The sequence below is a fragment of the Pseudopodoces humilis genome, chromosome 20 (genome assembly GCF_049639895.1).
Source record: "Pseudopodoces humilis isolate 2021_Gansu_Grassland_sample_001 chromosome 20, ASM4963989v1, whole genome shotgun sequence".
Classification (NCBI taxonomy): Eukaryota; Metazoa; Chordata; class Aves; order Passeriformes; family Paridae; genus Pseudopodoces; species Pseudopodoces humilis.
In genome coordinates, this window is record NC_142219.1 from 1,954,350 (window position 1) to 1,980,193 (window position 25,844).

General features: G+C 55.6%; 1 protein-coding gene across 12 annotated transcripts in view; it reads left to right on the forward strand.

Moving 5' to 3' along the window:
* NCOR2 (nuclear receptor corepressor 2) overlaps positions 1 to 25,844 on the forward strand; it is a 227,114-nt gene that overhangs the window by 166,493 nt on the left and 34,777 nt on the right. For 10 of the 12 annotated variants that reach the window (XM_014253798.2, XM_088064925.1, XM_088064926.1 and 7 more), the window contains exons 15-20: positions 3,189 to 3,310; positions 4,171 to 4,343; positions 7,016 to 7,078; positions 16,095 to 16,237; positions 20,542 to 20,689; positions 23,090 to 23,645. In XM_014253798.2, the coding sequence (XP_014109273.2) occupies positions 3,189 to 3,310; positions 4,171 to 4,343; positions 7,016 to 7,078; positions 16,095 to 16,237; positions 20,542 to 20,689; positions 23,090 to 23,645 (1,205 nt within the window). The remainder of the gene's footprint in view (positions 1 to 3,188; positions 3,311 to 4,170; positions 4,344 to 7,015; positions 7,079 to 16,094; positions 16,238 to 20,541; positions 20,690 to 23,089; positions 23,646 to 25,844) is intronic. The other 2 variants (XM_088064920.1, XM_088064923.1) reach the window with 1 other exon arrangement.

Sequence of the window (25,844 nt, forward strand, 5' to 3'; positions counted from 1 at the left end):
CGGTGTGAATCAGAGGGAAACATCAGCTGGTAATTGGGGAAGCATTTCCTGGCCCGTCACGCTTTGGGATGGCGTCCCGTCCCTTGAATCATCCAGAGCTGGTCCATGTCCAGCGCTAAGAATAGCCTCCCCACACACCGCGGGGGCAGCGCGCCTCGAGGGGGAACCGGCCGGCTCGTGGGCTGCTGGCAGTGCCCTCCTGCCACGGTGCCACGGCGTGCTGCGCTTCTGATGGCAGCCTGAAGTTTGGGTAGAGCACGCAGCGTGGATGGGCTGTGGCAGCTGCCATGGTCGCTCGCTGGGGGATGGTCCCATCTGTGTGTGCCATTTGTAGCTGAGCTCTGAAATGGCTTCATTCAGCACCCAGGGTGGGGGTGCTCGGGGCCAGCCCCACAGCTTCCAGCCCAGCATGTACCCCTGGCTGTGATGTAAGGGGACATTCATGAGCAGAGGTGTTTCCTGGGGTGTTTGGCAGGTGCCCTGCTCTGCAGCCAGGCTCTAGTACAGGAGATAAGCCATCGCTGTGCGCTTGCCAGGGTTCAGATCAGCATTTGGCTGGGAGCCTTTCCTCAAATGAAGACATGAGCGCAGCCTTGGGTGGAGCTGGGTCAGCTTTCCCACCATGGCCTAATGGTGATGATGCTGCCCATTCTGTGTATTTCACCTGGCTGACAGGTGAGACCTGTCCTGTCTGTCCTGCTGGGTGCAGTGTGCTTATCCCACCTGGCTCTCGCTCCTGGCATTGGGCACCCGGCCGTGGCCAGAGCAGGGCAATCACTAGAGGGCATCCTTGGATCGAGATGTGCCTCTGCACTGGGAGAAGCCTTAATTTGATGTCCTGCCAGGCTGGGCTTGGAACCATCAGGAGGAGAGGGATGTGCAGTGGCCCACTGAAGCCAGCCCCGTGGAGTTTGCCCATCCTGATCATGCCAAGGCTTGGCAGATGCCTCTGCAGGGAAGCGCCTGTGCTGCTGCCTGAGCCACCAAGGCCACTCTCATCTCTCCCTGCCTTCCTGCTCCTGTGTTTGCAGGCTGGTACAGGAGCTCCTTGGCATCGCTGCCATTCCAGCCTGTTCCTCTGGGGAAAAGCTGCAATGGTTGCTCAGGACTGGCAGACCCCTAGTTCAGACAAGTGTAGAGACAGGATAAGATGATGCTGAACATTTCTTGGATGCTCACTTAAGCCTGAAGCTGGGGCAGGTACTTGTGTGGTCATGGCTGGGTTTAAATCTGAAGGAGAGCTGGGATCTCTGGGATGCAGGGTTTCCCTCATCCCTCAAAAGAAAATATTTGCAGTTGAGTGGTAGAAATACTGTGTACCTCATGTGGGCTCCCCTCCCTTGCCAAACTGTTTGTTGAGGGGAATGCAGATGGGTGGTGATGGCCAGGGCTGAGGCAGAGCCTGTCCTGCTGCCTGCCCAGCCCTTGAAGGTCACAGCCCTCACCTCATGTCTGGGCTGAGCCCACACTTAGGCTTCACCGTGGGGTAGCTCAGAGAGTCGAGGGCAGTGCTGGGGAAATGCACATGATGGATCCCCTGTGCTCCTCTGCAGCCGGTGCAGGCTTCCCCACCTTCTGTTCCAGACTGCCCTCCTTCTCCCCCAGTTTGGGGGCTGACAAGGGCACTGCCCAGTACACTGGGGATGACACTTCCCTTGGCCATTTGCTGCATGAGACAGCCTCCTCCCCAAGCCTTAGTGATCTGTGGACTTTGGAAAATCGTAGTCAACCAAGTGCTCACCCCAACTGTTCCCTGACTCCCTCTCCCCTGGGACCCCCCAGCCTTGCATCGCACGGACCAATTCCCGGAGCAACGGGAGTGTGAGCTGATGCATTACAGTTGTGTTCTGCACGTGTGCAGAGGTGCTCCAGGGGCTGGCCAAGCGTGCCAGGATCCTGATGGCACAGCTGCCTCCCCCTGTACAAGGAGGAACTGAAAGTCTGTAGGGTTTCAGTGATGGCTGGTCTAGGTTTTAAGGACTTCTATTCAACCAGGTCCTGAAAGAATCAGCAGTTTTCTGGTTAAACTGATCCATTTGACTGCTTCACACTTCTGATTTTAGCACAAGCCCATGGGGTCAAAGAGCTCTTCTTGCACCCAGTGCTGTTGCAGGATGCCCATGTTTGAAGCAGCCTCCCAGTTTTGCAGAGTGGGATCAAGCCAGTCCTACTGGCTCAAGAGATGTGAGGACACCTCCTCCGTACTTGCTGTATGGCTGCATGCCAGCCAGACCAGCTACCTTCTGCTGATAAATCCATGTTAAAGCAATTTTACTCCCCATTACATCACCAAACCTTTTCCCGAGGGGTGGTGGAAGCCCTGCAGGCTGGGCAGGGGCCGGGTGAGCCCGGGTGGGTTTCCTGGAGCAAGCAGCCATGCATTAGCCAGGAGCAGGATGGTTTAATAAATCATTTCCGTCTCTAATTTCTACTTCTCTATTCAATGCCTCTGGTTTGCTGGTCACCAGAGGGAAGGGAGGTCAGGGGAACCAGGCCTCCCCAGCAACCTCCTTCCTGCAGCTGTTGAAACAAAATCCAGGACTATAATAATCACTGTGTCCTCCCTGGGGTAGCGCAGTCGGTGCCTTCAGTCTGAGCAGCAGCAGCGGCGTTGGGGTGGTTGGGCTCATGGCCTCTGCTGGAGGTGCCAGGTGGTAAAGAGAGGGCAGAGAGGGCACCTTCCCTGCTTGGGGATACAGAGCCACAAACATTCCCCGTGGGCTGTGTCAGATGCTTGGGAAAAAGATCAGAAGCGTTGATATTGCCGAGCCTCGGGGTGTCACTGGTGCCCTGTCTCCTTCATGCTCCAGCAAGATGCATCCACTGGCTGTAAATCACCACCCATGTGGCCAAGCCAGAACAGGAGGGTAGTTCTCACCTGCCTTACCCCTAGATCAGATCCTTGCCTGATCCCAGGGGAGTGGCTGGGGCTGTCCCACTGCCTGGAACAGGAGCCAGAGTGCAGCTGCCATGCCTGGTCCTGAACTACCTCTGATCTCCCTGGAAAGCTTTTGGCCCCTGTGGCCTCCACCAGTGTGTCCTGCCTGCACCCTCTGCCTGCAGCTCTTTCCTCTTGGCCACTTGCCCCCAGCATTGTTTCACAGCAGTTGTTTGGGTTGGCCCAGGTGCTGCCCTGTGTCTGCCTCAGTGCTGAGGGCTTGGTTTATTGTATGTCCTTTGTTTTGCAGCAGCAGCAAATGCCCCGGAGCAGCCAAGAAGAGAAAGATGAAAAAGAGAAAGAAAAAGAGAAGGAGGGAGAAAAGGAGGAAGACAAGCAGGAAACAGAAAATGACAAAGAAGAACTGACAAAGTAAGGATGACCCTCCCTGCCTGGCTCCAGTGGGCTGGGGCTGCAGTGGTGGGATGTGGTGATGGGATGTCCAGGGCTGCCTGACCCTGTGCAGAACTGTATGTGCCCACCTCACCTCCTTTGCAGGGAGGGAAAGGCAGATCCTCCTCCTCATTCCTCTTCCCTGCTTTTTCCCAAACTGGGAAAGTAACACGATATGGGTTTTTTTTTATATCAACCCAATCAATCTGCAAAGCTCCTGTGATCCTCCAGCTTGTTTTGTTGTTACGAGAGCCTCCGGGAGCTGGAGGAGCAATCCGGGCGCAGCGGAGCGCGGCACTTCACCTTTAGTGTTATTGATGTCAACGTGAGCACTCCCAGATGAGGAGCTCCAGCCAGCCCTGCCTCCCTCACACCGAGCATCAGCGCCGTGGCAGGGGAAGGTTGGCACGCAGACCGCTCGCTATCTGTAATGGGCTTAATACTTGGTTTAAAAGAACATCTGGCTTCATTATATCTAGGCTGCAAAGACATTTACCAGCAGGTCCCTTTCAGGAAGATAAATGAGGAGGAGGCAGGGATGAATTTGAATGGTCTGGTATTAAACCTGTCTCCGTCAGGTCTCTGCGTGCACTTGGTGGCGGAGCTGCAGCCAGCTGCAGAAAGAAAACCCCACCGCAAATCACCCCACCACCAATCCCAGCCAGGAAAAGAGCCTGTGTCTGCAAAAACACTGCAGACCTGCCCCCCTAAAAAACCAACAACAAAAAGAAAAATCCCCAAACACGTGCAGAGAAATAATTGCTTGACCTAAAAATCGGACCAACCAAACAACATTATTTATTTTATTTTTTCTTTCCCTTCTCTCCCTGTTTTCACAGGGACAAGAACGACGACACATCTGGAGAAGACAACGATGAGAAAGAAACGGTCACCTCCAAAGGTCGCAAAACCGCCAACAGCCAGGGCCGGCGCAAGGGCCGCATCACCCGCTCCATGGCCAACGAGGCCAACAACGAGGAGGCAGCCACACCGCAGCAGAGTGCTGAGCTGGGTACGTGGCACAGGACAAGGGAACCCTGCCCTGGGCTGGGCTTTTGGGGTATCCATTGTGCTGGGATGGGACTCGCCCTGCTCTGCTCACCGCTGGCAGAAGAGGGGTTTACTTTGTGAAATCCTTCTTTCTGGGGAGTAGCAATGATGTTTCTCTCTATTGCATTAATTATTCACCAGGATAAGTGGGGGAATTTGCAAGCCTGGGCTGTCCTGGCTGAGTGTTAATCGGTTTTATGGCCTCAGAGGGAAAGTGTTGCAAAAGACAAAAAGGGAAGCCTTCAGTTTTAGCAGTGCTTTGGCAAGGCTTGTGTCCCTCCTGCACTTGGAGCAGGTCCCCTTTGTGGCTACTCTGGCTTCCCCGTCCCCTCAACCTCTGCACAGGACCCTGCTCTGCCCTCCAAGGCTTGCCTGGGTCTCTGCCACTCCTTCTACCTGCTCTGTTTTCAAATTTGTCTGGAGCCTGAGCAGCTGCAGCTTGTGGGATCTGCTCCATGGCCTTGGCCTTGGGCTGGTCCATTTCCATCCATGCCTGATGCAGCAAAGGGTGCTGCCCATACCGTGGCATCCAGGCACTGCACCAGCCATAGCCGTGCCACGCTGGCCTTGGGCTAGATGGGAATTCATGGCAGCATCCACAGCCCCACACTGGGCACATCTGCCTCTGGCATCTGCAGCATCAGTAGTTGCCACCCCAGGGAGTGGGCTCATGTATTGATTTCCACAAGCCAATGCATCGAGGAATTTGGCTGATATTCCTATATTTTCTTCTCTGTCAAAGTGCAAAATTATTGCTGTGCTACCTAAGGCAGGTAAAAATAAAAGCAGGGTGACTCCTCTCGGTTTCCTTGCTCTGCAGTTTCTTGCTTGTGCTGTTCCATGTGCTATAAATCACGCGGAGGTGTTTCGCCTCCCTGTTCTCTGCTGACAACTGGCTGAAGCCTTGATTGCGAGCGCTCTGTTTTCATACAGGCGATATAAATAGTCCCCAGCACAACGGAGCCCTGCTCTCTCCCTCCAACTTGTTCAGCAGTGCTGCAGAGAAGCAGCAGATAATGCCAGTAACTTAGATGGGATTTTTTTATCCTGGTATCTCACAGTCCTTGATGAACTTCACTGCAAACACAGAGGAAAGCCTTTAGACCATGTTAAATCGGGAAAAAGGAATGGATCAATTCCAGTGACATATCTGAGCAATTGATTTCAGTTTATGTCTCTCCAATAGCGCTTTAATTTAGGTTGGCTAAGAAAGTTATTGCATTTCAAATACCAATTGAACATTAAAAAACAGCACAAAACCGTATTGTGGTTTAACTGCAGCGTGCCGGAGCTCCCCGTAGGCATCTGTTTCATAACTGCGCAACCTCAGGCGATGCCATTAATCAAACCAAACGGGCCGTTTCTGTGACATTTCTGTGCCATACAATAACAGGCACCCCCAGCTGAGCCAAGGGCCTGCACAGCGTTGGGGACACTCGCTTTTACGTAAAGGAGCGTTGTGGCCCCGGCTCTGCCTGCTGCCAGGGGGAAGCGGTGAGGTATCGATTTCCCTCCCTCTTGGCCGGTGTCCCAGGGGCGACACGGTGCTGGGGGAGGCAGTGACCTGTGCTGTCTTCCGGGAGGTGACACCTGCAGTCGTGCTCAGCCGGCTCTGAAGGAGATTCTTCTGCCCATTGCTGTGGGTATTGGAACCCGTGCTGTCCTCCCACAGGGTCTCAGCTTCTTGTAGAGCTTCTTGGAGGATCCTTCCTTCTCTCCTTGCCTGTATTCTTTATCCTGAACCTATCAGCCTGTTTTCCATTTTGAAAGGACACTGTCAAAACATCTCTCATCACTGTTGAAATAATGCTTTGCCTGTTGTTTAGAGTAATAACCCCTTGGCAGCCTGAGCCGGAAATCTGTTTCCTTACCGAGTTGTTTTTTGTCTCTGACTCACACCCCAGTTTGTTATTGTAGGGTTTGCTCTGTGCCAGGCTGCCAGCAGGACTGGTGCATAGGGAAGGCTTTATGCAGGACCTCAGTGTGCCCAGCACCTGCTTGGAGAGGCAGAGAGGCAGCATCAGATGCTGATTCCCCTATCAGCCTCCTGGCTGGAGCAGCATGCCTCCTTCAGTGGGCACTGCTCCAGACAGGCCCCCACTGCTGCTGGAAGTGGCTGGGAGGTGTTGTCCAAGAGCCCGGTGATGGCACAGAGGGAGCCCGCGGTCACACGGCCAACACCCGTGACAGATGCAGTCGGCCAAAGTCACCACTGAGGTGACGCTGTTTCTCCGTCTCTGACGGTCCCACCCTGCGTCTGCCTCCTCCAAAGCACACAGCCACAGCCAGCTCCATCTTAGGTACCTTGTTGTTGGGCCAGGCACCATCAGCAGGAAATCTGCCGCTCTCAAGCCATTTGGCTTTGCCTCCAGGCCCAAAGTGGAGGTTTTGCATCACTGGGCTGCATCCCGAGGGGATGTTGTGTATGGGGTACCAAGGTGTGAAAAATCCTTACGGGCCAGCACCATGCCAGCCTTTCTTGTGGGAGCACTTCTGCACTGCACGGGGTTTTGTCATGCCTCCAGGGAGCAGGGCATGGGACAGGGTTTGGGTGTTGGGACACCTCCTCTGAGCTCACTGGGCTTGCTGACTCCTGCTCACAGCTGACTGCTCTCTTTATTTCTTCCATCCCAGCTTCCCTGGAAATGAATGAAAGCTCTCGCTGGACCGAAGAGGAGATGGAGACGGCTAAAAAAGGTGAGACACTCATTTCCTTTCTTTTATCAACTGTGCTGGAGCTAACCCAGCCATTGGGGATGGAAGGCATCTGACTGCTGGCTTTGGTGCAGTGTGGTGGGTCCTGAGCTGTGGGGCCGGATCCTGCCTGTCCTGCTGTTGGTTTGTTCCCAGCACGCCTCAGAGAGGGTGTGGGGAAGGCAGGGAATGGTGCAGGGAGTTTGCTCAGCTTCTCCAGCCTCAGGAGATGCCTGGGCTGTGGCTGGAGCCGTGTGTGTCCCACGAGGCAGGAGTTGGCTGTGGGAAATGGAGAAGACACATTGTCCATTGCAGTGCTGGAGCTGCTGGTGCCTGTAGTGTGAGGTGTAGTTTCACCCCACTCTTCGGAGCTTTATGGCCTCGGTGTGATGTGTTCCAGGCACAGGGAGAGTGTGGCAGCTTTGGGATTCAGGGAGAGGATGGTGAACCCCAGCACTCCTCGGGCACATGTTGGAGGAGCTCTGGAGAGTCAGGGCTGCAGGCAGTGTGGGGTGACTTTACATCCTGGAGCTGATTCAGAGCCTTTGCTGAGACCGTTTTTAAAAAGTGCTGAGTGTAGCACAGCCCTTCTTGCCACTTCCCCTCCTCGTGCCACTCCTGCGCCAGCTCTTTCACTGCTTTAATTTTTTGCCAAAGTCACGTCCTGTTGATGGGCTGTCGAGCTCACGTCCCCAGCCCGTTCATCCCGCTTGCGTTGCTGCCGACTCTGCTGGCCCGGAGAGGATTGTAAATGGGAAATTAAAATGGAAATGAGCGCCGTTCGGGGATGGCAGAGGCAAATAGGCGTGTTAGCAGGTTCGGCTCAGCTTGGAAAATGCACCTGCTGCTGGGATGGTGATTGCATGTTCTGGAGCGCCGGCTGCCCAGGTGCCGATGGGAGCTGTGGACTTGGATTACTTTGCCTGTGAATATCCCAAAGTGTTTGGCTCGCTCGCCTTTAAGCTGTTCCAACCCTCTTTCACAACCCAGTGCCAATCCTGTGCAGTGCTGAACGGGGCTCTCTATAGTCACAAAACTTAATAGATAGACTTTAATCAAGCAAACTGGCCTGGGGCCAGCTAATGGGGTGAGCAGATGCTGGCAGGGGAGGGTCGTTGGAGGGATCTTTTCCGAGCACTGCTTTATTTTGGAGATCAGCATCTGGTTGTTAAAAAGTGCCTCTTGTTTTATGTTTGATGCTGGAGGTGTGCTTAAGGAGTCTCAACACCAGCTGCCAAAGCCTGTGTGAAGGAAGGATGAAGCGTGGGAGTGTGTAGCACTATTCCAGCCCAGGGGCCAGGAGGAGGCAGGGAGATTTGCTGGTGTAAAGCCCAATGGCTGATTGTTTCTCCCATCGTTACAACCTGGGAAACTGAGATTGCAACACCAGACTTCTACAGAAAAGCCAAATTCCCCTCTGCCAGGAAGCAGCCGCTTTAATGCTTCGAACTGTGTGTGTCTGGCATTTCCAGGGAGCTGTGTGGTGGGGGTTTCCGACTCACAGCAACTGTGAAACTCCGGAGGTAACCTCAGAGGCTGGAGGAGGTGGTGGCAGGGCTGCTGCCAGCATGGCTGGGCAGGGGCAGAGGGGGTGGTGGCCTGCTCAGGGCTCAGAGAGGCACAGTCCTCCTCACCACGAGGACTCGGCCACCCAAGGCACCCTCCTCCATACTGGTACCAGTAAGAGCCCATAGCTGGGTGGTTCAGGGAGCTCAGCATGATGTGAGTCCCAGGGAAGGTCAGCCCTAGCACCCCAGGCCAGGGTATTTTGGCAGACGGGGATCGTCGGTGACCTCTGCTCCTAGCACTTGCCAACCAGCAGACCAGCCCAGCCCCACTGTCCACCCCTGGGTTTTCTGTGTGTGGCATGCTGAATCTCCATGTCATTTGTGTTCAGGGAGGCGAGAGAAAACAGCCCTGGGACAGAGAGCAGAGCTGCCTGCTCTCTCCACAGTCACAGAGCTGCACAGGGAGTTTCCAGTCAGGAGAAGGCAGGATTGTGTCTGCCAGGGGAGACGGTGAAGGGGAGTACCATGTTACTAAACTTAAATAGGGGAACAAAAATTTCCAGCAAGAGGAAAGTTCTTGCTTAATGACACTTTTCATTATGCAATAAACTTCGATTCAGTAGTCTGTCAAAATGTGCAGAGATTGGTGGGATAACGATGGGGGAATGTGTTTTTCTGATATTATCTCCTTGCACCATGGCTGTGATCCTTACAGCAGGAGGTTTTGATTTAACCAGAGTTGGCTCAAGGATTTCCCTGTTCCCTTCCCAAGCTGGGAAGCAGGCAGCACCCACTGTTTTGCTGCAGGGCAAGGTGCAGAGGCATTCAGCAGCCAGGATGGGGCTGCTCTTTAAAAGGCAATATTGAGGCAGTTCCTGCCTTTGGGGAACCTGCTGGATGAGCCCACGCAGGCAGGAGTTCAAGGTAGGCTGGAAGGGGGTCTGTGAGCACCAGCCTCAGCGGTGGCTGGGTTTATTGTCCCCCCAGCCCCTCCTCCAAGTGTCACCACTGGTGCCAGAGCTTCAGGGCAGTCACAGCCGCCCTGGAGCTGAACTCAGTGAACCGGGAGGTTTCGACATGACCTTTGTTAGTCTTTAAAGTCTGGTACCTGTTCTCGCCCAGCTCGGGGTTTTCCCGTGGTGTCTAACAAGTGGTTTTGCTCTTTGAAAAGAGGCAGGTGGAAGTGGCAGGTTCTTGCTGAGGTCCTCCCGTGCCTTGCCCAGGCTCTGCACTCCTTGTCCTCAGGGCACAGTCAGCCTGAGGCTCTTTATGCCTTTTCCCACGCTGAGGACACAGAGAGGCCACGGGATGGAGTCAGCGTGATGAGGCAGAGGAGGGTTGGGCACGAATGTAAAACACTGATGACAGAGAGTTAAATAACCCATGAAAACTCCTATATAGTTCCTTTTGGGTAGATATAAAATACTCCCTTGGATACCCAAGGCACTCTTTGGAACGCTTGTTCTCAGTGTTGCCAACAATTCATCTGAGTTTTGGACTGACCTCTGAACCATTTTTCCCCCAGTGCCATTCTGTTCACAAAACTAAAATAAAGTCAGCCACCTTGCATCACCTTTGAAATGCAGGAGCTGGCTGGTTGATGTTGGGGAGCTGGCAGCTCCATACCTTCCTGCCTTTGTCTCCCCTGTGCTCATGTTGGAGCCTTCCCTTCTCCCATCGGAGGTATTTACAACTGTAAAAACCTGCTGATAGCAGTAAAAGTGGGTTGGAGAAACAGGTTTGCAGCCTGTGCCCATCACTGCATGTTGTCCTTCTGGGTGGGATGTACCTTGGGGTCTCTCACTCAGGTGTTCTCTATCCAGGCAGGGTGCAAGGGCAGCTCAGAGCAAGGAGAGCCCAGCCTGGCTATCCCAGTGTCCACAGCCAGAGTCCGAGCGTGTCTGGTGTTTGTCGTGAACTCTGTACAAAGTGACGTAAAAATTATCAGGATGGGGCAGATTGGGTGCCAGGAAGTCACAACTGTGTCCAAGGCGTAAATTAGCCACACTTGCCCTGAGTGAGGCTGTGGCTGACTGCAGTCCCATCCCTGCCATCCCAGGCTGCCTTTCAGCCAAGGTGCTACCCCCAGGATCATGCCTGTGGTGCCCACCGTGCCCCCAGAGCTGCACTTTCTGCCACCACTGGCTTTAAAGAGAATGTTTCTCGAGTGTGTAGGAGCAAACTGTGAGGATTTGCTTAGTGAGTGTCAGTGAATGGAATACAAAAGGCCTGTCAGGAGGAACTGCTGGGTAATTACTATAATTTGCTGCCTACATTTTAATTTTGAGTACTATTTTTTCAACAATAAGGGAGCGGGAATAGTATCTGAACCAGGTGAAAGAAGAGAGCTGGGCCTGCCAGCAGTGGCTGCTCCACATGTACTCACTGCCATGCTGGACCAGAGGGGATGGCACATCTCCAGGAGCGGGCATCCTCAGGGGGACTTCCTGTCCCCTCGTGTCAAAGCATAGCACAGCAAAAGAGAAAGGCTGTGGCAGGAGTAGTAAAACCAGGTGGGTCTGTGATCAGAGCACAAGGCTCAAGGTTTTGCAGCAGGTGGATGCAGTGGTATAGGAATTACCCATTTCAAGGGGGAGACCTGGGAGCTGAGGGTCCCCAGCCAGGGCCAGCAGAGATGGGACACTGCACTAGAGCTGAGCTGGTCGGGGGTCCCAACCCTTGCTGGTCAGGTACCCACACCTTGTTTGGTGACACTGCCTCCCCACAGAGGAGCGGCATGATGGGTGTGAAAGGTGCTGGGAAGTTCAGCTGCAAGCTCCCTTGGAGGTGTGGGACACATCAGAGGCGTGCTTGTGTCCCGTCACCAGACGAGAGGTCCACTGGGAGCACAGCAGGCTGGTGCCAGCATCACCTAAAGGAAGGAAGGGCATCACTCACCAAGGAAGGAAGGAAGGAAGGAAGGGCATCACTCACCACGGCAGCAAGAGCACACCTAGCCAGCTGCCTGTGCCATGGTCCCTCCGGCAACACCCCAGCACCTGCGGGGATGTGGGCTCGCCCCCCACGCACCATCCTCGCTGCTTCCCTTGGCACAGCATCAGGAGCCTGGTGTGCACCTGGCTCTGCCACCCACTGATCCATGGCCCTGGAGAAGTTACTCACCTTCTCTGAGCCTCTGCAAACCAGCCCGAGGTTAGTGAGGGAAGGCGATGCTGACCGCGCTTTCGGGATGCCTTGGGTGGTGTCGCTGATTCCATAGGACTGGTCTTTCTCCAGAATAGGATTGCGGCACATTTTGGCTGTGCCGTAGCCAGAGCTGCCTCCATGTTCGCTCCCAAGAAGGGTGTGTGGGCGCAAGAGGTACTGAAGGATCATACCAGGTACCGTCGGGCGTAGGGAATGGTAACACTTAGTTTTTCCCCTATAACCTTGGTCTGGTAATCCACGTGAGCTCCCATTAAGGGACCCTTTTACGGGCTCTCTCCGCCCTCACCAAGCCCAGGGTGGAGCTGGGCAGCCGTGCCAGAGAGCCTTGGAATGTCTCTGGTAAAAACCCGAGCTGCAGAGAGCCGAGCGGGTGCGAGCCCCCAGCCCTCGCCTGCCGCGCTGCCCCTCCGGCTTTCTTCTCAGTTCCCCGAGATGCTGAGCGCAGCACCCCGTTCTCCGAGCTCCTCTCCCTTCCAGCCTCCTCTCGCTGTACGGGAGCAGAGGCCTCGGTCTGCCCATTACGGCACCGGTGCCAAACCTCTCCGCATCCCTCCTGTGCCAGGGCAGCAGCTGCAGGGCCGAGGTGTCCTGAGGCTCCGCGGCACCCCGTCGGTGCGGCACTGGGCTCGCCGGCGCGCACGTCCCCAAAGAAAAGCGCCTTTGATTCACTTGAGAGCGGAGAAAACTATTAGCCAAGCTTTGTTTTCCTGGATCCCTCCCCCTGCCGCTGACATTCAGCCGAGAGCGAGGGAGACAGAAAGTGAGCGAGGGAGGGCGGGAGCGGGTGCCAAGCGCCGCACCCCTTGTCAGCTTGGGTCAGCGCCACGTTCGTTATTAATGCTCTGTCTAGAGGTCACATTCAGATGCAACGAGCCCCGGGTCAGCCAGAGGAACAGATTAGAGCTTGCTCGCTGCTCCGCCACATACCGACAGCACCGGCTCCCTGTCCCCGGGCTGGCAGGAGCGGAGCTGCCGCGCTCCCGCCCCTTCGCTTTTCTCCTGCCTTTTTTTTTTTTTTTTAAATTATTATTATTTTTTGGCAACGTCGGGCATCTCCTGAAACTGCACAGTCTCCCTATAGCCCCGAGCTGCTGAGCAAGGAGATGAGGTAGGGGAGAAAATACTGGCGGCGCTTCCATCCACCTTAACAACCGCGGCTGCAGCCGGCTGGAACGCTCCGGAGAGCGAGCAGGAGGAGAGCGGAGAACGCTGTTCGCTCCGAAGGGAAGAGCGCTGGGGCCGGAGCATGTGTTCCCACCAACTTCTGCCATTGGGGTCAGGAGTCTGCCGCCTGTGACCTGCTTTCCAGCCTCGGTGCTCGTTTGCTCGCCGCTCCCGGCCGCCCATGGCTCTGAAATCCTCTCGCCCCCAGGATTTAAGGAACCGGCTTTGCTTTCTTCTCTGTCTCCGGCTGCTGCGAGGGAGCGAAAGCGAAATGCGTGGGGAGGGTGTGAGCGGAGCACTCGCAGCGCTTTGCCGCGGGCTGCCGTGCCCGGGGGGGCTTTGAAGAAGTGCCCTGACAGCCGTGTCCTTCCCAGCCCACCCGCTGCACACTCCAGGTGTGCTCCCTGCCCGCCGGAGCACGTAAGTCGGGTGTTGGGGTCCGAAGGATGGGGTTAACCTCAAGGTTGTGTGTGGCTGCGTGCCTGCGGCAGACCCTGCGTCCGGAGCCCCCGCCCCGAGCCGAGGAGCTCAGCCTTCCTGAGGATCTGATAACTCGGTTAGTCATAGTTTCAGTTGCGATACGGAACGAAGGGCTGGTGCTGCCGTGCCGGGCTGGAGTGCCGGGGAGTGTGGGGCAGGGGGAGCAGGCTCTGGGGGTGGCTCTGCTGAAGGAGCTCCTGGAGATGGGGTGCCTGGAGCTCACCGGCACGTCCGGGGGTGTCTCGGCTGGTCCCTCCCGAGTGTGCAGATTACTACAGCGTGGGAAGCAGGTGTTGCTGTTTGCTCTGGTTTCATGTAGAAGAAGAGTGGTGGGGCTCCCTGCTGGTCCCGCGGGCAGGGGCTGCAGGCAGCTTCCTCCTCCTCCTCCCAAGCAATGCCGCCTGCCCGGTCAGCTGCAGGCTCCTTCAGCAGTGTCCCGGTGAGCAGGGACACAGCCAGCCTGGGCAAGCAGAAGGACAGCCAGGAGCTGGCATTGCCTATGGCTGGTAAAGGTCACACCACGCTGGGGACCACTCACGCTGACATCCATCACATCCCCAGCCCCGAGCTCTGCCGTGCCAGGTCCTGCTTCCTGGCATCTTTCCTGCCAAAGCACCCGTGCTCATGGCACATCCACACCGCTGCCAGTGTCTTCATTTCAGCTTTGCCCGGGGCACACAATCAGCCTTGGCCCGGCTGTCACACTTGGTGCTGGGCCACCAGTGTGGTGATGAGCAGAGGGACAGAGCTGCTTGTTTGCTTTGGACGGCAGCAGTGGGTTGTGTCAGAGGGGATGAGGTTGTGACACTGGGGACTGTCCTGTTTTCCCCTGTGGCATTCAGCAACGGCAGGGGGAGGACTCCTGCCCCACTCGTTGCCTCAGGATTGGTGGCCGGATGTGATTTTTTTTTTAAATCGTTTTTTTAAGAAGTCCCAGCCAGTCAGCGGGGTGACAGAGGTCGTGGGTTTGGCTGAGCGAGGCTGGGAGTTGCAGAGTTAAAGCTCAGACTTGTTTCTTGGCTTGCCAGGGCCTTTCTGGTGCTCAGTGCATGTGATGCCTCGTACATGCAATTTGATAAGCCTGGTGCTGGGACGGGCAGGATACAGGCACCAGCTGGATGTTAACTCCTGCTGCGCTGGGTGCTGCTGGTTTTCTCCAGGACCTGGGAAGCAGGGAGGGGGATTTCATCTCTCTGGGGGTACATGGTGCCATCTATTCAATGCAGCCATGCCCTCAGCCCTCACGCCGTGCCCTCCCCTTGCATGGACTCACAGAACAGATCCCGGCTGCGGGCGCGTCCTTTGGGCCCAGTTGCGGGTGGCTCTGCTGAGATCAGCCCGTCCCCTGGGCTTTGCTGTTGGGCTGGCACTTTAGGGCAGGGCTGACACATGGCAGCAGCTTGGCAGGAGGCTGGCAGCAGGTCTGGGGCACAGCTGCCACATTCCCAGGCACGAACAGAGCTGTGCCAAGAGCCCCAGTGTGGGACTCACCATGGTCCCAAGCCCCATGGTGTCTGAGCAGCCAGGGAGGGGCTTGGATATGGAGCCACTGGTCAGTGCCTACTCCCAGCCACACAGGGCTCTGTGGCTGGTGGCCTCTGGGCAGAAAGTCCCCCAGCAAAGGAGAAAGATGTTGTTAGCACATTCATTCCCTGCTGGCTTTCGTCTTGAAGTTACCTTTCTGTGGCAGTGTAGTAACTCTGGACTTACAGACTCTGCATCCTGTGCCCTCACAAGGTGCAGGGAAGGACTGGGGAACTGTTGTCCTGATAGTGGCATCACATGGGCAGTCAGGAGCAAGCTGGGCTGGCTGTGTCCGGCAGGCTGGTGGCAGCTCAAGCCCCACAAGACACCACACGAAGGACCAGCCACACAGCAGGAATAACTGCAGGCAGTGAGGTGTTACTTCCCAGAAAGCCTGGATGGTTCTTTCACAGGTCACCTCCAGGAGCCTGGGGTACCACTGCTCCCATCCCTGGGCTGTGGTTGTAACTCCTACCTCCATCTGCAGGACAAGGGGTGCCCAGATACCCCCGCAGAGATGGCGAGGACACGGGGTGCTGACTGTCTACTTCCTCCTCCTCATCCTCCTCCACCCTGCTGGGTTTGCCCCATGTTCGAGTGGCACCATCTGGCCAGGATTGCCAGCCCTTGGCGTGATGCCTGACCTGGGAAGCTGCTTTTGCTCATGAGCCTGTGATCAGCACTAATCCCCTGGCACGCCTCTTCCCAGCCAGGGACATCACCTGGGCTTACCTCCCCTTCCCTAACAGGGCTGTGTGCCCTGCCGCCCCTCCTGAAATCATCACTGGGCACAGGAGGGTGGGAAGAGCCTTTGCTTCGTGTTAGGGGCTGAGAGCAGCTGTCCCAAGTTCTTCTGGGCGTGCCAACACCTGCTGCAGCTGTCCCAAAGGAAAGGGAGCACCGCACGTCCTCGTGACTGCCGAGACATGGCTGTGGGATGTATTTTATTCCAGACACCATCAGCATAGTGCCTTTTTTCCCCTTTGGAAAGAAAAACAGGCTCTCATAGGTCATCCCCTGGCCTCGAAGCCGTTCAGACAGGTGCTAGTGACCTTATTGCTCCTGTGTAGTTTGGCTGGCACGGAGGAGGTTTCCCGTCCTGTGTGGATAATGCCGCCCTTGTGTGAGTGCATCTGGTGTTAAACCTTTCTCCTCTCTGCCTCCTCCAACTGCAGGTCTCCTTGAGCATGGGCGGAACTGGTCGGCCATTGCCAGGATGGTGGGCTCCAAGACTGTGTCACAGTGCAAAAACTTCTACTTCAACTACAAGAAGAGGCAGAACTTGGACGAGATCCTACAGCAGCACAAACTGAAAATGGTGAGAGCCCTGTCCCAGCCTGCTTTGGGCACTGTGGGTATTTCCTAGCAAGTGCTTGGATGCTTCCCACAGCCAAGGGGAGCCTTTATCAGGTTGGGGGAAGCCCTGGGGGCTGTGGAGTGGCAGAAGGAAAGAGCTGTCCACCCATCTGTCCCTGGGAGGTCTGGATGAGGCAGAGCTGCTGTGTGGGAGATGCCTGGGTGTCTGGAGCGTGGCTGGTACGTGGGGAGATAAGGAGCAGGAGGAGGAGGAGCAGGGCTGTGGTTTGTTGGCCAGGATGCAAGTTCTGATGGCTGTGCAAATAGTTTGTCTCTGGTGAGATTGTGCTGTTCCACCCCTGTGAGCAGAGAGTGGAACACAGGGTCTGTGCCTTGCAGGTTCTGCAGTTACCTGTAGTAAATTGCTTTGGTTTGCCCCAAAGAAAATCAGGGATTTAGGAAAACATGAGGAAAGCCTGGCTCTGAAAGAGGTTTTCTGCAGGACTGCAAACAGATGTGCACACCTCTCCGTGCCTCAGTTTCCCCTTCAGATGGGGCTAACGCTGCTTCTTTCCTGGCATGTGGTGCAGGGTGTGAATGTAGTGGGGCTTGTTTGGTGTTCTGGAGATAGCTTGGATTGCTTAGAGACACTAAAGATTATAATTATTTCATTTGTAGAGTATCCTGGGGTTCCCAGTTTCTGGCTAATAAAATTCACATGGCTAAACCCCCAAGGGGTGCTTTGAAAATGCAAAGGACAATGTTCAATGCAGGAATCTTTCCAAGCAAGCTATTACAGCAAGAGTAAAAAGAAAGACAGGAAAACATTCAATGACTCACCCAGGAATTTAATATCCTAGTCAGTCTATAGGAATGAGAGAAAGAGAAGACATCGGCGATTCTTTTTTATTAATTCTCTATGCACAGAGACACTCCTGTGTTCCCATGTTTCACCGAATTGTTTTTAGAAACAAAGCAAACAAACTATATAAAAGACCCCCAGACCCATATAAAGGCTGGAATGAAATAATCTGTGAAATGTGCATCAAGCCCTCTGAATATAAAAAGTTACATTTGAAAGGTATCATTGTTCATTACTGGGGAGAATCTGAAATAAGATCATACAGTTTTGCTGGCAGTGGAGCCGGTGTGTATTAATTTACTCTGCTCCCTAATGTTGCAGAAATTATATCGCGGAAGTGTTTTTCTGCAGAACCACATTTTTCCCTGCATCCGTCCCTCCAAGGCAGCCGCTAGACTTCTCCAGTCTAATTGCTCACTCTCACTTGCAGTTTATATCAGCATCATCATTTTATTTTTCGAGCATTGGAGGCTGTGGGATTCGGTCGTGGAGAAGAACAATGAACATTCAGCTGTTATTTATTGTACTCTATTGTTTTGTGGCAACAGCAGATGCCAGAAAGCTGAATAAAATAAAAGAACAACTGAGATTAAATTGCCATGGACCTTCCTTCCTGACTCCTAAATATAATCCCAAGCAAACCGAGCCTCCAAATCTCATCCTATAGCCAGTATCAGCCATGACCTCTGTGGAGGAAGCACATGGTGAAGCAGTGTGGCATTGCTTAGTTTTGCCATGATTATTAGTTTTGCCACAGATTATTCCCTGACCTCACCACCACCAGCTGATCATGTGCAGGGAAGTGCAGTGGCTCTGCTTTTCCTCCTCATGCTAAATGAGAGTAAACTTTACTGGCAGATCTCATTAATTTCCCAAATGGGGCTTGTTAGTATTGTAGCCTCCTCTTCCAGGTCGGTGTGAAACCATGATTCAGCAGGGTGCAGGTGGCTCTGAGGAGCTGTGGGGATGTGCTGGCAGCAGTGGCTGGTGTGGGATGGGAAACAGACACAGAACCAGTGGGCTGCACCCTGGGACAGGCAGCCTGTTGCTGCTGGGGCAGGGTCAGGCCACCTTGAGGCTTCACTTTATCTGCCCTGCTGTGTGTTTTGGCTTGGCTTCGCTGCTGCGCCGCTGGGATGCGTCCCAGGCACCAGCGTCACTTAGCCTTGACCTTCTGCACACTGCACTCGCTAATCTTGGCGTTTAAGGAAAGCAGGGCATTGGGATACACGGTGTCCTCGGAGCTGCTCCTTCTGTTAGTGGCTGGAGATTAGGCACTGTCTTCACTGGGATCAGTCTGTGATTGTCACTTTGGTCTACTGACTGCTGGGCTTGTTTTGGCTTGTGCAGGAGAGAGGGGCCAGTCATCCCCAGGTCTGGGGCTGGTCCTGCTTGGAGACCAAGTCCTGTGGACCTCCTCTGAGCAACATTTGTTTAATTCCTTGCTTTTTTGGTTGATGCTGGCTTTGCACAGCAGAACTGCTTCAAGAGTGCAGTCTGGTGGCCTCTGCTTCTGGGGAGTGAGTGTGTCTGACTTGCCTTGGTCTTGCTGTTGGGACAGGCTGAGCCTGATGGGAGGCTCCCATGAGGGTGGCTCCGTGTTGGTAGCGGGCTTTGGAGAGGTTTGGGTTGTTGCTGCCACATCAGGTGGTGAGTGCAGGGAGAGGACATTTTTGTTGAGATGGCCCAGAAGGATATTGTGGAGGAGGAGGCATGGAGTGACCCCTTGTGCAGGGTTCCATATCCTTGCTGTGCACAGTGTATGTCCTCGGTGGTCTTGGCTTCAAGTCAGAACGCTTGAGTGTCACCGAGTCCTGTGTGCTCCTCAAGAAATACCTGGCAGAAGGTAGAGAGGAGCAAGACTGCACAAGGAGTCTGGAGTGGTAGGCGTGATAAGAAGCAAAGTGGTGGCCTTGAACACATCTCTAGATGTAGCCAGGATCTGCTGCCTGAATTTCACATAATTTTCCCTAAATACCAGCAGTGGGGTCTGCTGGGAGAGGGACCCACGGTGCCCTTGGTGCCGCTTGCTGCTCTGCTCTGCCAGCAGCTGCCAGCCCCAGGCTCTGGCCAAGTAGGGTGCTGAGGCAGAGGCTGGTTCCCAGCTAATTCCCAGCGAGGAGCCCGCTCCTGCCCGCGGCTGAGTCACGGACCCGTGAGTAAGAGGCAGAGAAGTCTTTGCCATAGTAACGTCGGCGCTTTGTCACCGCATTAGCGTGATGGGGAACTGCTGCTTCACACAGGAACGTGCGGAGCTGAATCGCTGCCGCGGCAGAGGCGCGAACGCCGGCGGCACCGGGACACCACCGGCGGGGCTGGGATGGGGCAAGGGAACCACAGAGCCTGGCGTTCCTCCCGCTGCCTCTCCGCGCCTGCACAGAGCCGGTTCTCAAGTGCCTCTTTTCCCTCTCTCCTGCCCAGTTTGATAAAAATAGATTTTGAGCAAGCAGCGTTTCCAAGCAAAAAGCAGTTGTATTTGTTTGTTTTATCTGGAAGTTTTCTAAAGGATTGAAAAGTTGGGGGTGGGGGAAGGGGGGGGGGGGGGACCAGCTCTTCCCAGCACAGAGATCCAGCAGCAAAGTTAATGTTTCCACCACGGCTTTATCTTTTCATCCATGTAAATAAACGTCCTACACACGTCACTCTTGTGGGGTTTGCAGGGAGAGCCGGAGATGATGAGCCTGTTCCTACTGGTAATATTTACTCAAGCAACAAGAGCAGGAAACAATAGCAAAGCCGAGACTTTTCCTTTAGGTCTGCAGGGGGGAGCAGCTGTCCGCACCCTCGTGGCTGTGGCACGTGCTCCAGCCAGGGAGGCTGGGGCTGTCTCAGGGCAAGCCAGGACACCTTTGGGATGCTGTGCTGCACTGAGATTGCCCACTCTCCACCAGTGACAGCTGCTCTGGCATGGGAGTCAAAGTTCTTTGGCAGCACCTGCCAAAGGGGTCATGAAAGCAGGTGCATGAAAATGTTGGCTGGGCTGTATCTGGGGCATCAGCTTCGTTATCTGCAGATAAGCGTCAAGTCGCGGCCACGCGTGTTTGTGTAGCTGGAGGTGGAGCCTGGAAATGCGCAGAGGACCAGAACACGTCACACGCGTGTCATGAGCAGACGTGTGACCCCCGGGCTCTTGCCAGCCCTGCACTGGTGACCTCTGTGTGCTTGTCCCTTGTCCATGTAGCCGTGCCATTCTTCCCCCAAAGGCTCGCTGCTGGCTGAGGCTGGAGCTCCCTGTGGAGCCAGGCTGGCCATTGCAGAGCAGTCACAAGTCTTTGGCCAGCTGGCACCACCCTGCCAGGCTTTCAACCAGGGAGTCTGGTCCCAAAGCCTGGTGCTCAGAGGGTTTACCCGGGGCAGGGGGTCCCTGGCAGTGTGACCTTTGGCCCTTTGGGCAGGATCAGTGCTCTCTGCTCCCCCGTAACTCCCCGTAGGCTTTGCCTCTCACCATTCTTCCTCTTCTTCAGGAGAAAGAAAGGAACGCCAAGAGGAAGAAGAAAAAAGGCGCCGCTGTTCAGAACGAAGAAGCCGCCTTCCCTCCTGCAGCTGAGGACGAGGAGATGGAGGTGTCGGGGACGAGCGGCAACGAGGAGGAGATGGCGGAGGAGGCGGAAGGTGAGGCAGGTGGGGGCTGTGGCAGGGAACGTGCTCAGCTCTGCTGGCTTTGCTGCCCGGCTGCGGCACAGGCACCGCACACGGCCTCTCCGGGGCTGCAGATGTCAGCGCTCACAAGGGGTCTGTCACCCCAAACTCTGAGGTGACAATGTCTCACAGCACTCGTGGCATTTTGGATGCCTCTGGATTTCACGCTTGCAAGGAGTGCCCTGGATCACTGCCCTCCTCCCGTGTCTGTCTGGACGGATGGCTATTTTGGGAGCCCTTTGGTTTCTGATTTCCGTCAGTGCGCTTTCCAAGAGTGCACAGCTTCCCAGGGCCTCTTGTAAATCACATTTCTTGGTGTTTTGCTCCACAGGAGGGTCCCTGCGTGCTCTTAGCCACCACTGTGGGCTCTCATGGAGCTTATCATGGGCTCAAGGAGAGATAACCCACCAAGGTCTTGTTTGCCCGTCCCCATCCCATCAGGGCACTGCCTCTTTCCGGGGCAGTGGAGTTCCCGGAGCCCAGCACTGGAGCAAATGCAGGGGAATCTGTGGTCTCCCACCAGCAAGGCTTCTGATGCACCTTGGTGGGGCTTTTCCTCCTTCTTTCCCTTTTAAGGCATCGTTTTTCTCCCTCCCAGCCATACCAAAGAAAGGAAACAACTTGAAAGTGACAATTTTCAGCTATTTATCCCTTAGAAAGCGCAGCAGTTTGGAGTTCAGAGAAAATGTGCACAATTTTCCAACAATGCCCATTTGACTTCTGTCAAAGTAATTTAATAACTTAACCAGCACTCTGGCACCACACTGGTTCCTGGCCTTAGCACCCAGGTTAATGGGACTTGAAATGGGAAATCTTTTCAAATTGTCCTTGTGAGTGACTCATTACAAGGCAGATTCCAGGTAAATCTTTGTGCGAGGTGATACGTGACTCACAGGAGCAAAGTAAAAGGTAGTTACTGCTCTTTGCAAGAGTGCCTGAGAGGAAACAACATGATTTTGAGATTAGAGACGGATCTCTTGACGTGCTTCTGAGCCTTACTCTTCAAGCATCGGCTCTTGTTCTGCTGCTGGGGTGTCCTACAGAGTTGTGGAAAAGCCATGAGCAGGGGTACGAAATGTAATGGGCAGGGAAGTGCCAGGGTGGTGTTATGCAGGAGATGGGTGCTGGCTCCAGGGTAACATTTGCGGATGCTCAGACAATACCTTGCAGTTCCAGGGGCCATGTGGTCAATCCAGGGACAGGGGGAAGGACTCAGTGTGGGAATTACAGTGTAGACTATGGATTTAGCATCTGGAGGGAATGCGAGGAAGTCTAGAGCCTGGCTGAACTTGGGATGAGCCACTGTTGGATGTCTCAGTATGGCATTCAGAGTAGCATCAAGTGGCAGTCGGGAAGAGTTTTGACAAACACACTGTGAGCCTTGTCCTGGCTCACCTCATTTCTTGTTTGCAAGAGTGGATAAGACTGAGATTCCTGATGAGTGTGGTACGATTTCACTCTGAGGACAGGTGGATGTGCTCTGATGTACAGCTCTTAGGACACAGTCCCTCTGTGGCACTCCTCTCACCAGCGTTTGCAAGCTGGCTCAGCACCTGTGCAGAAAGGCAAGTCAAGGAATGCTTGTGAGGAAGCCTTTGGGGCATGAGCGTGAGAGCCCTGCCTGGTAGGGACACGCTGGGATGGGACTGTGGAAATCTCCCGGTGTTCCTGGCCCTGGCCATGTTTGTCCAGCAGAGGCTTGGAGGGAGTGATCCTCTCCCCAGCTGTAGAAACAATCTCTTGGCAGCACCTAACTCTGAGCGGTGCATGGACGCTTCCAGCTCACATCAAGCCACTGGTGGCAGATCTGGGAATGATCCTTCCCTTGTGATAATGAACCTGTCCTGCAGCACTGCCAGCGCTTCCCTTTCGCTGACCCTGACCTGCTTTCTTCTGCCACTGGTGGCTTAAATAACAGCAAACATGTGTAGTGTTTTGGGATGATCCCAGCTGCTCCAGGGGTGGCAGAGCCAGGGACACAGGCTACGTAAGTGAGGTGCCTGTTCTGGGGCAGCTGATCATGTGCCATGGGTTAAAGGGCGAGAATGGAGCAGATCTTGTCCTGCCAGACCAGCCAGGGTTTTCCCTTAAAATCCAGCTTCCCAGTCACTCAGTCTCCAGGCTTTTGGGCGTGTGATTTTGCGTTTGGGTGGGGGTTAACAGGCACGCTGGGCAAGCAGAGAGGCCCCCAGAGCAGCCCTTTGCTTAGCAGGCTCTGGATCTGGGGATCCCAGCACAGTTCTCCCAGCCCCGGGATCATCTCCCCCTCAGAGGAACGAGGGCGTTCTCTTCCCAAGGGAGGGGGTGGAGGCAGCGATATGGGAAGCAAGAATCTCAGGCTGATCCTTATTTTTATTTCTTCCCTTTTCTCAGCTGCAGTAAATAACAGCTCCGACACCGAGAGCATTCCCTCGCCGAGGCCCGAAGCCAAAGAAGGAGGCGAAAACGGGGCCAAGGCACCACCCGGGCCGGGAGGTGACGCCGGCACGGAACCGGCAGTCAAGTGGGAAGAGGCTCCGACACCCCCCGACGCTCCCCCTGCTGCCCCCGCCAACCCCGCTCCTGCTGCCAGCCCCCCGCCGGAGACGGCTCCCGAGGCACCCAGCGCCGAGGAGAAGGTGCCGGAGGACCTGGTGGTGGACGTGGTGAAAACGGAGGAGCCGGAGGAGAAGGTGAGCGAGGAGCCCTGCAAGAGCGAGGTGAAGAAGGAGGAGAGCGAAGAGAGCCAGGAGAAGGACAAGGGGAATGACAAGAAGGTGGAAAGCGGCGTCAGCAGCGCAGGGACGGCGGGGCCGGAGGGGACACCCAAGGCTGAGAAGAAGGAGAGCCATAAGGGCAGTAAAGGCCCCGGGGTGAACCCCGACAGCGACTCCAGCGCGACCTGCAGCGCAGACGAGATGGATGAGCAGGATGCTGTGGACAAGAGCAGGTAGGAGCAGGGGGACAAGGGCGTGACCCGAGGGCCTGATGAGCTTTTCCATTGTGTGTCACGGTGCCCATGGGTGCCTTTGTGAGCTCCTCCTTGGGAATATCACTGCTCAGGCGCGCCCACAGGCTAAGGGACTTCCCAGCTGTGTCCCCGTGTGCCCCCAGCCCTTTGGCCATTGCTTCCAAAGGGGCTGTGACACAACAAGCAGTGTGATGTCCCAACGTACAGGTGCTTCTGGGACATGGCCACGGGCAGATGTTGGTGCCACTGCATCTGCTGGTGGCAGCTGCCCATGTGGGTGTCGCAATGGAGCGGGATGCGCTCTCAGGGACAGTGGCATTGTGCTGGTTTGCCAGCATCCGGGGTTGGGAACGGTTTCCGTCTGAATTGGCATTGGCAGGAGAAAAGTCATGTCAGGGATGTGTTTCCACTGCAAGAGGGGGAGAGTTGCTCCTTTGGCAGAGATGTTGCTCAGATCTGTAGGGGCAAATTATCCATCCTGGCCATAAAGGCAGGAGAATGTGGTCTGTGTGAGATTTCCTGGGGCCATGCCAGCGGGTCTTCACCTGAGCCTCTGCGGTCCCAAGCCCTCCACCCACCCCTAGGCCTGGCAGCCAAGAGCACCTCAGACCCTTCACAGATGGCTCTTGGGACAGGGAGGAGAAACAGTGGCCTCCTCCTTGGAGAGACATCTTGGTCCCCTCCCAGCTTCTCCCGCAGGGCCCTCCCCACCCAAGAGCCTGACTGATGGAGAGAGGATTTTCCCTTTTTAAAGAATACATATGAATACACACATCTTTGTAGCACTGAGTTTTATGCTGGCTCCTGGGCCAGGTAGGACTCCTGTGTACACCGTGCTGTTGTATGTAGGGGCAGCAGTCCCTCCTTGGCTCAGAGCTGGGCAGGGACTGAAGGCTGGCATCCCACGTCCTGCATCCAGTGCCCTGCAAGCCTTCTGTGGGCTCACAGGGAGCACTTGTGTGCAGCACTGTGGCTGGGGTTATTGAAAAAGCAACTGAGCAAAGTGGTGGGATGAAGTCAGAGGGAGATGTTGTGCATCCCACCACTCCAAATGGCCTCTGTGCTTCCCCTGTGATCGATGCAGGAGCCAGTGGATGAGCGTTGCTGGTGTGGGAGCATCCTCTGGGGTGCAGCCCCTCACTGCCAAGTAGCTGGAACAGCACTGACGGTGCCAAGGGGTGGCGTGGGTGCTGCTGGCCCCGGCCCCGTGGCTGAGGCCTCTTGGCTGCAGTGCTCCTCTCCAGCAATGGCCAGAGTCCAGCACCACCCCTCCCACCCTCCCCTGCTTCCCAGACAGGAGAAAATCTCCCAGTAAGGGAGAGTGAGGCCAGCAGGGCTGTCCTCCTCCAGTTTAACATTAACCCGACCGAAAGCAGGGCAGCAGCGGCTTGTACCGACTCCTCAGCAGCAAAGGAGCAAGTCGTCTTGGGAACGACTTTTCCATCGTGGCTCCTCGCTGAGTCAGCGCCTATCTCGCTTGTCAAACAGTTACCAGCTTCCAGGAATATTAAACATTAAACAGGCGTCCCGCAGCTCCCGGGCCACTCCTCTTACCCGGTGTGGCGATGAGGCGCGGGCGATAGCAGAGCCTGCTGGCATGGGAAGGCTGCAGCTGACGCTGGCATCGGGCGCTTCCCAGCCCAGAAGCACCCACGGGGTTGATCCTCAGCTGGCTCGGAGCTTTTGGCGGCGCCGCGCTCCCGGTGGGGACTCGGTGCCCTTCCCAGCTGTAGCTTTGCTGCCTTGCCTCCCCTGTGGGCCGAGGGCTGCCGGCCCGCGGGCGTTGGCGCAGCCCCGCTGCCGCAGCGTGACTCGCGCTGAGCGGGACCGGGCTGCCGCGATGCCGCGTGAGCCGCCCCGTCACCGCATCACCCGATGCTCGCCCACCCACCCAGCGCCAGCGGGGCGTGGGTGCTCTTCCCTGAGCTTGTGAAAGCATCAAGCTGTCCCCGGCATCTCCCAGAAGAGGACAGAGGGTGGCTGGGGTGTCCCCGCGGTGAGAAAGGAAAGGGTTCACAGTAGGGGCAGCCTTTTTTTGGTCCTCCTGCAGTTCACACTAGCAAAGACATGTCCAGGATTGAGGAGGTACAGCCTTAACTCATCCAAGCTGAAGGAGGCAGCTGGTTGTCTGTGGTTCCGTGTAGCGAGTGCTGCAGGAGGGCTGCTGCAAGCACAGCC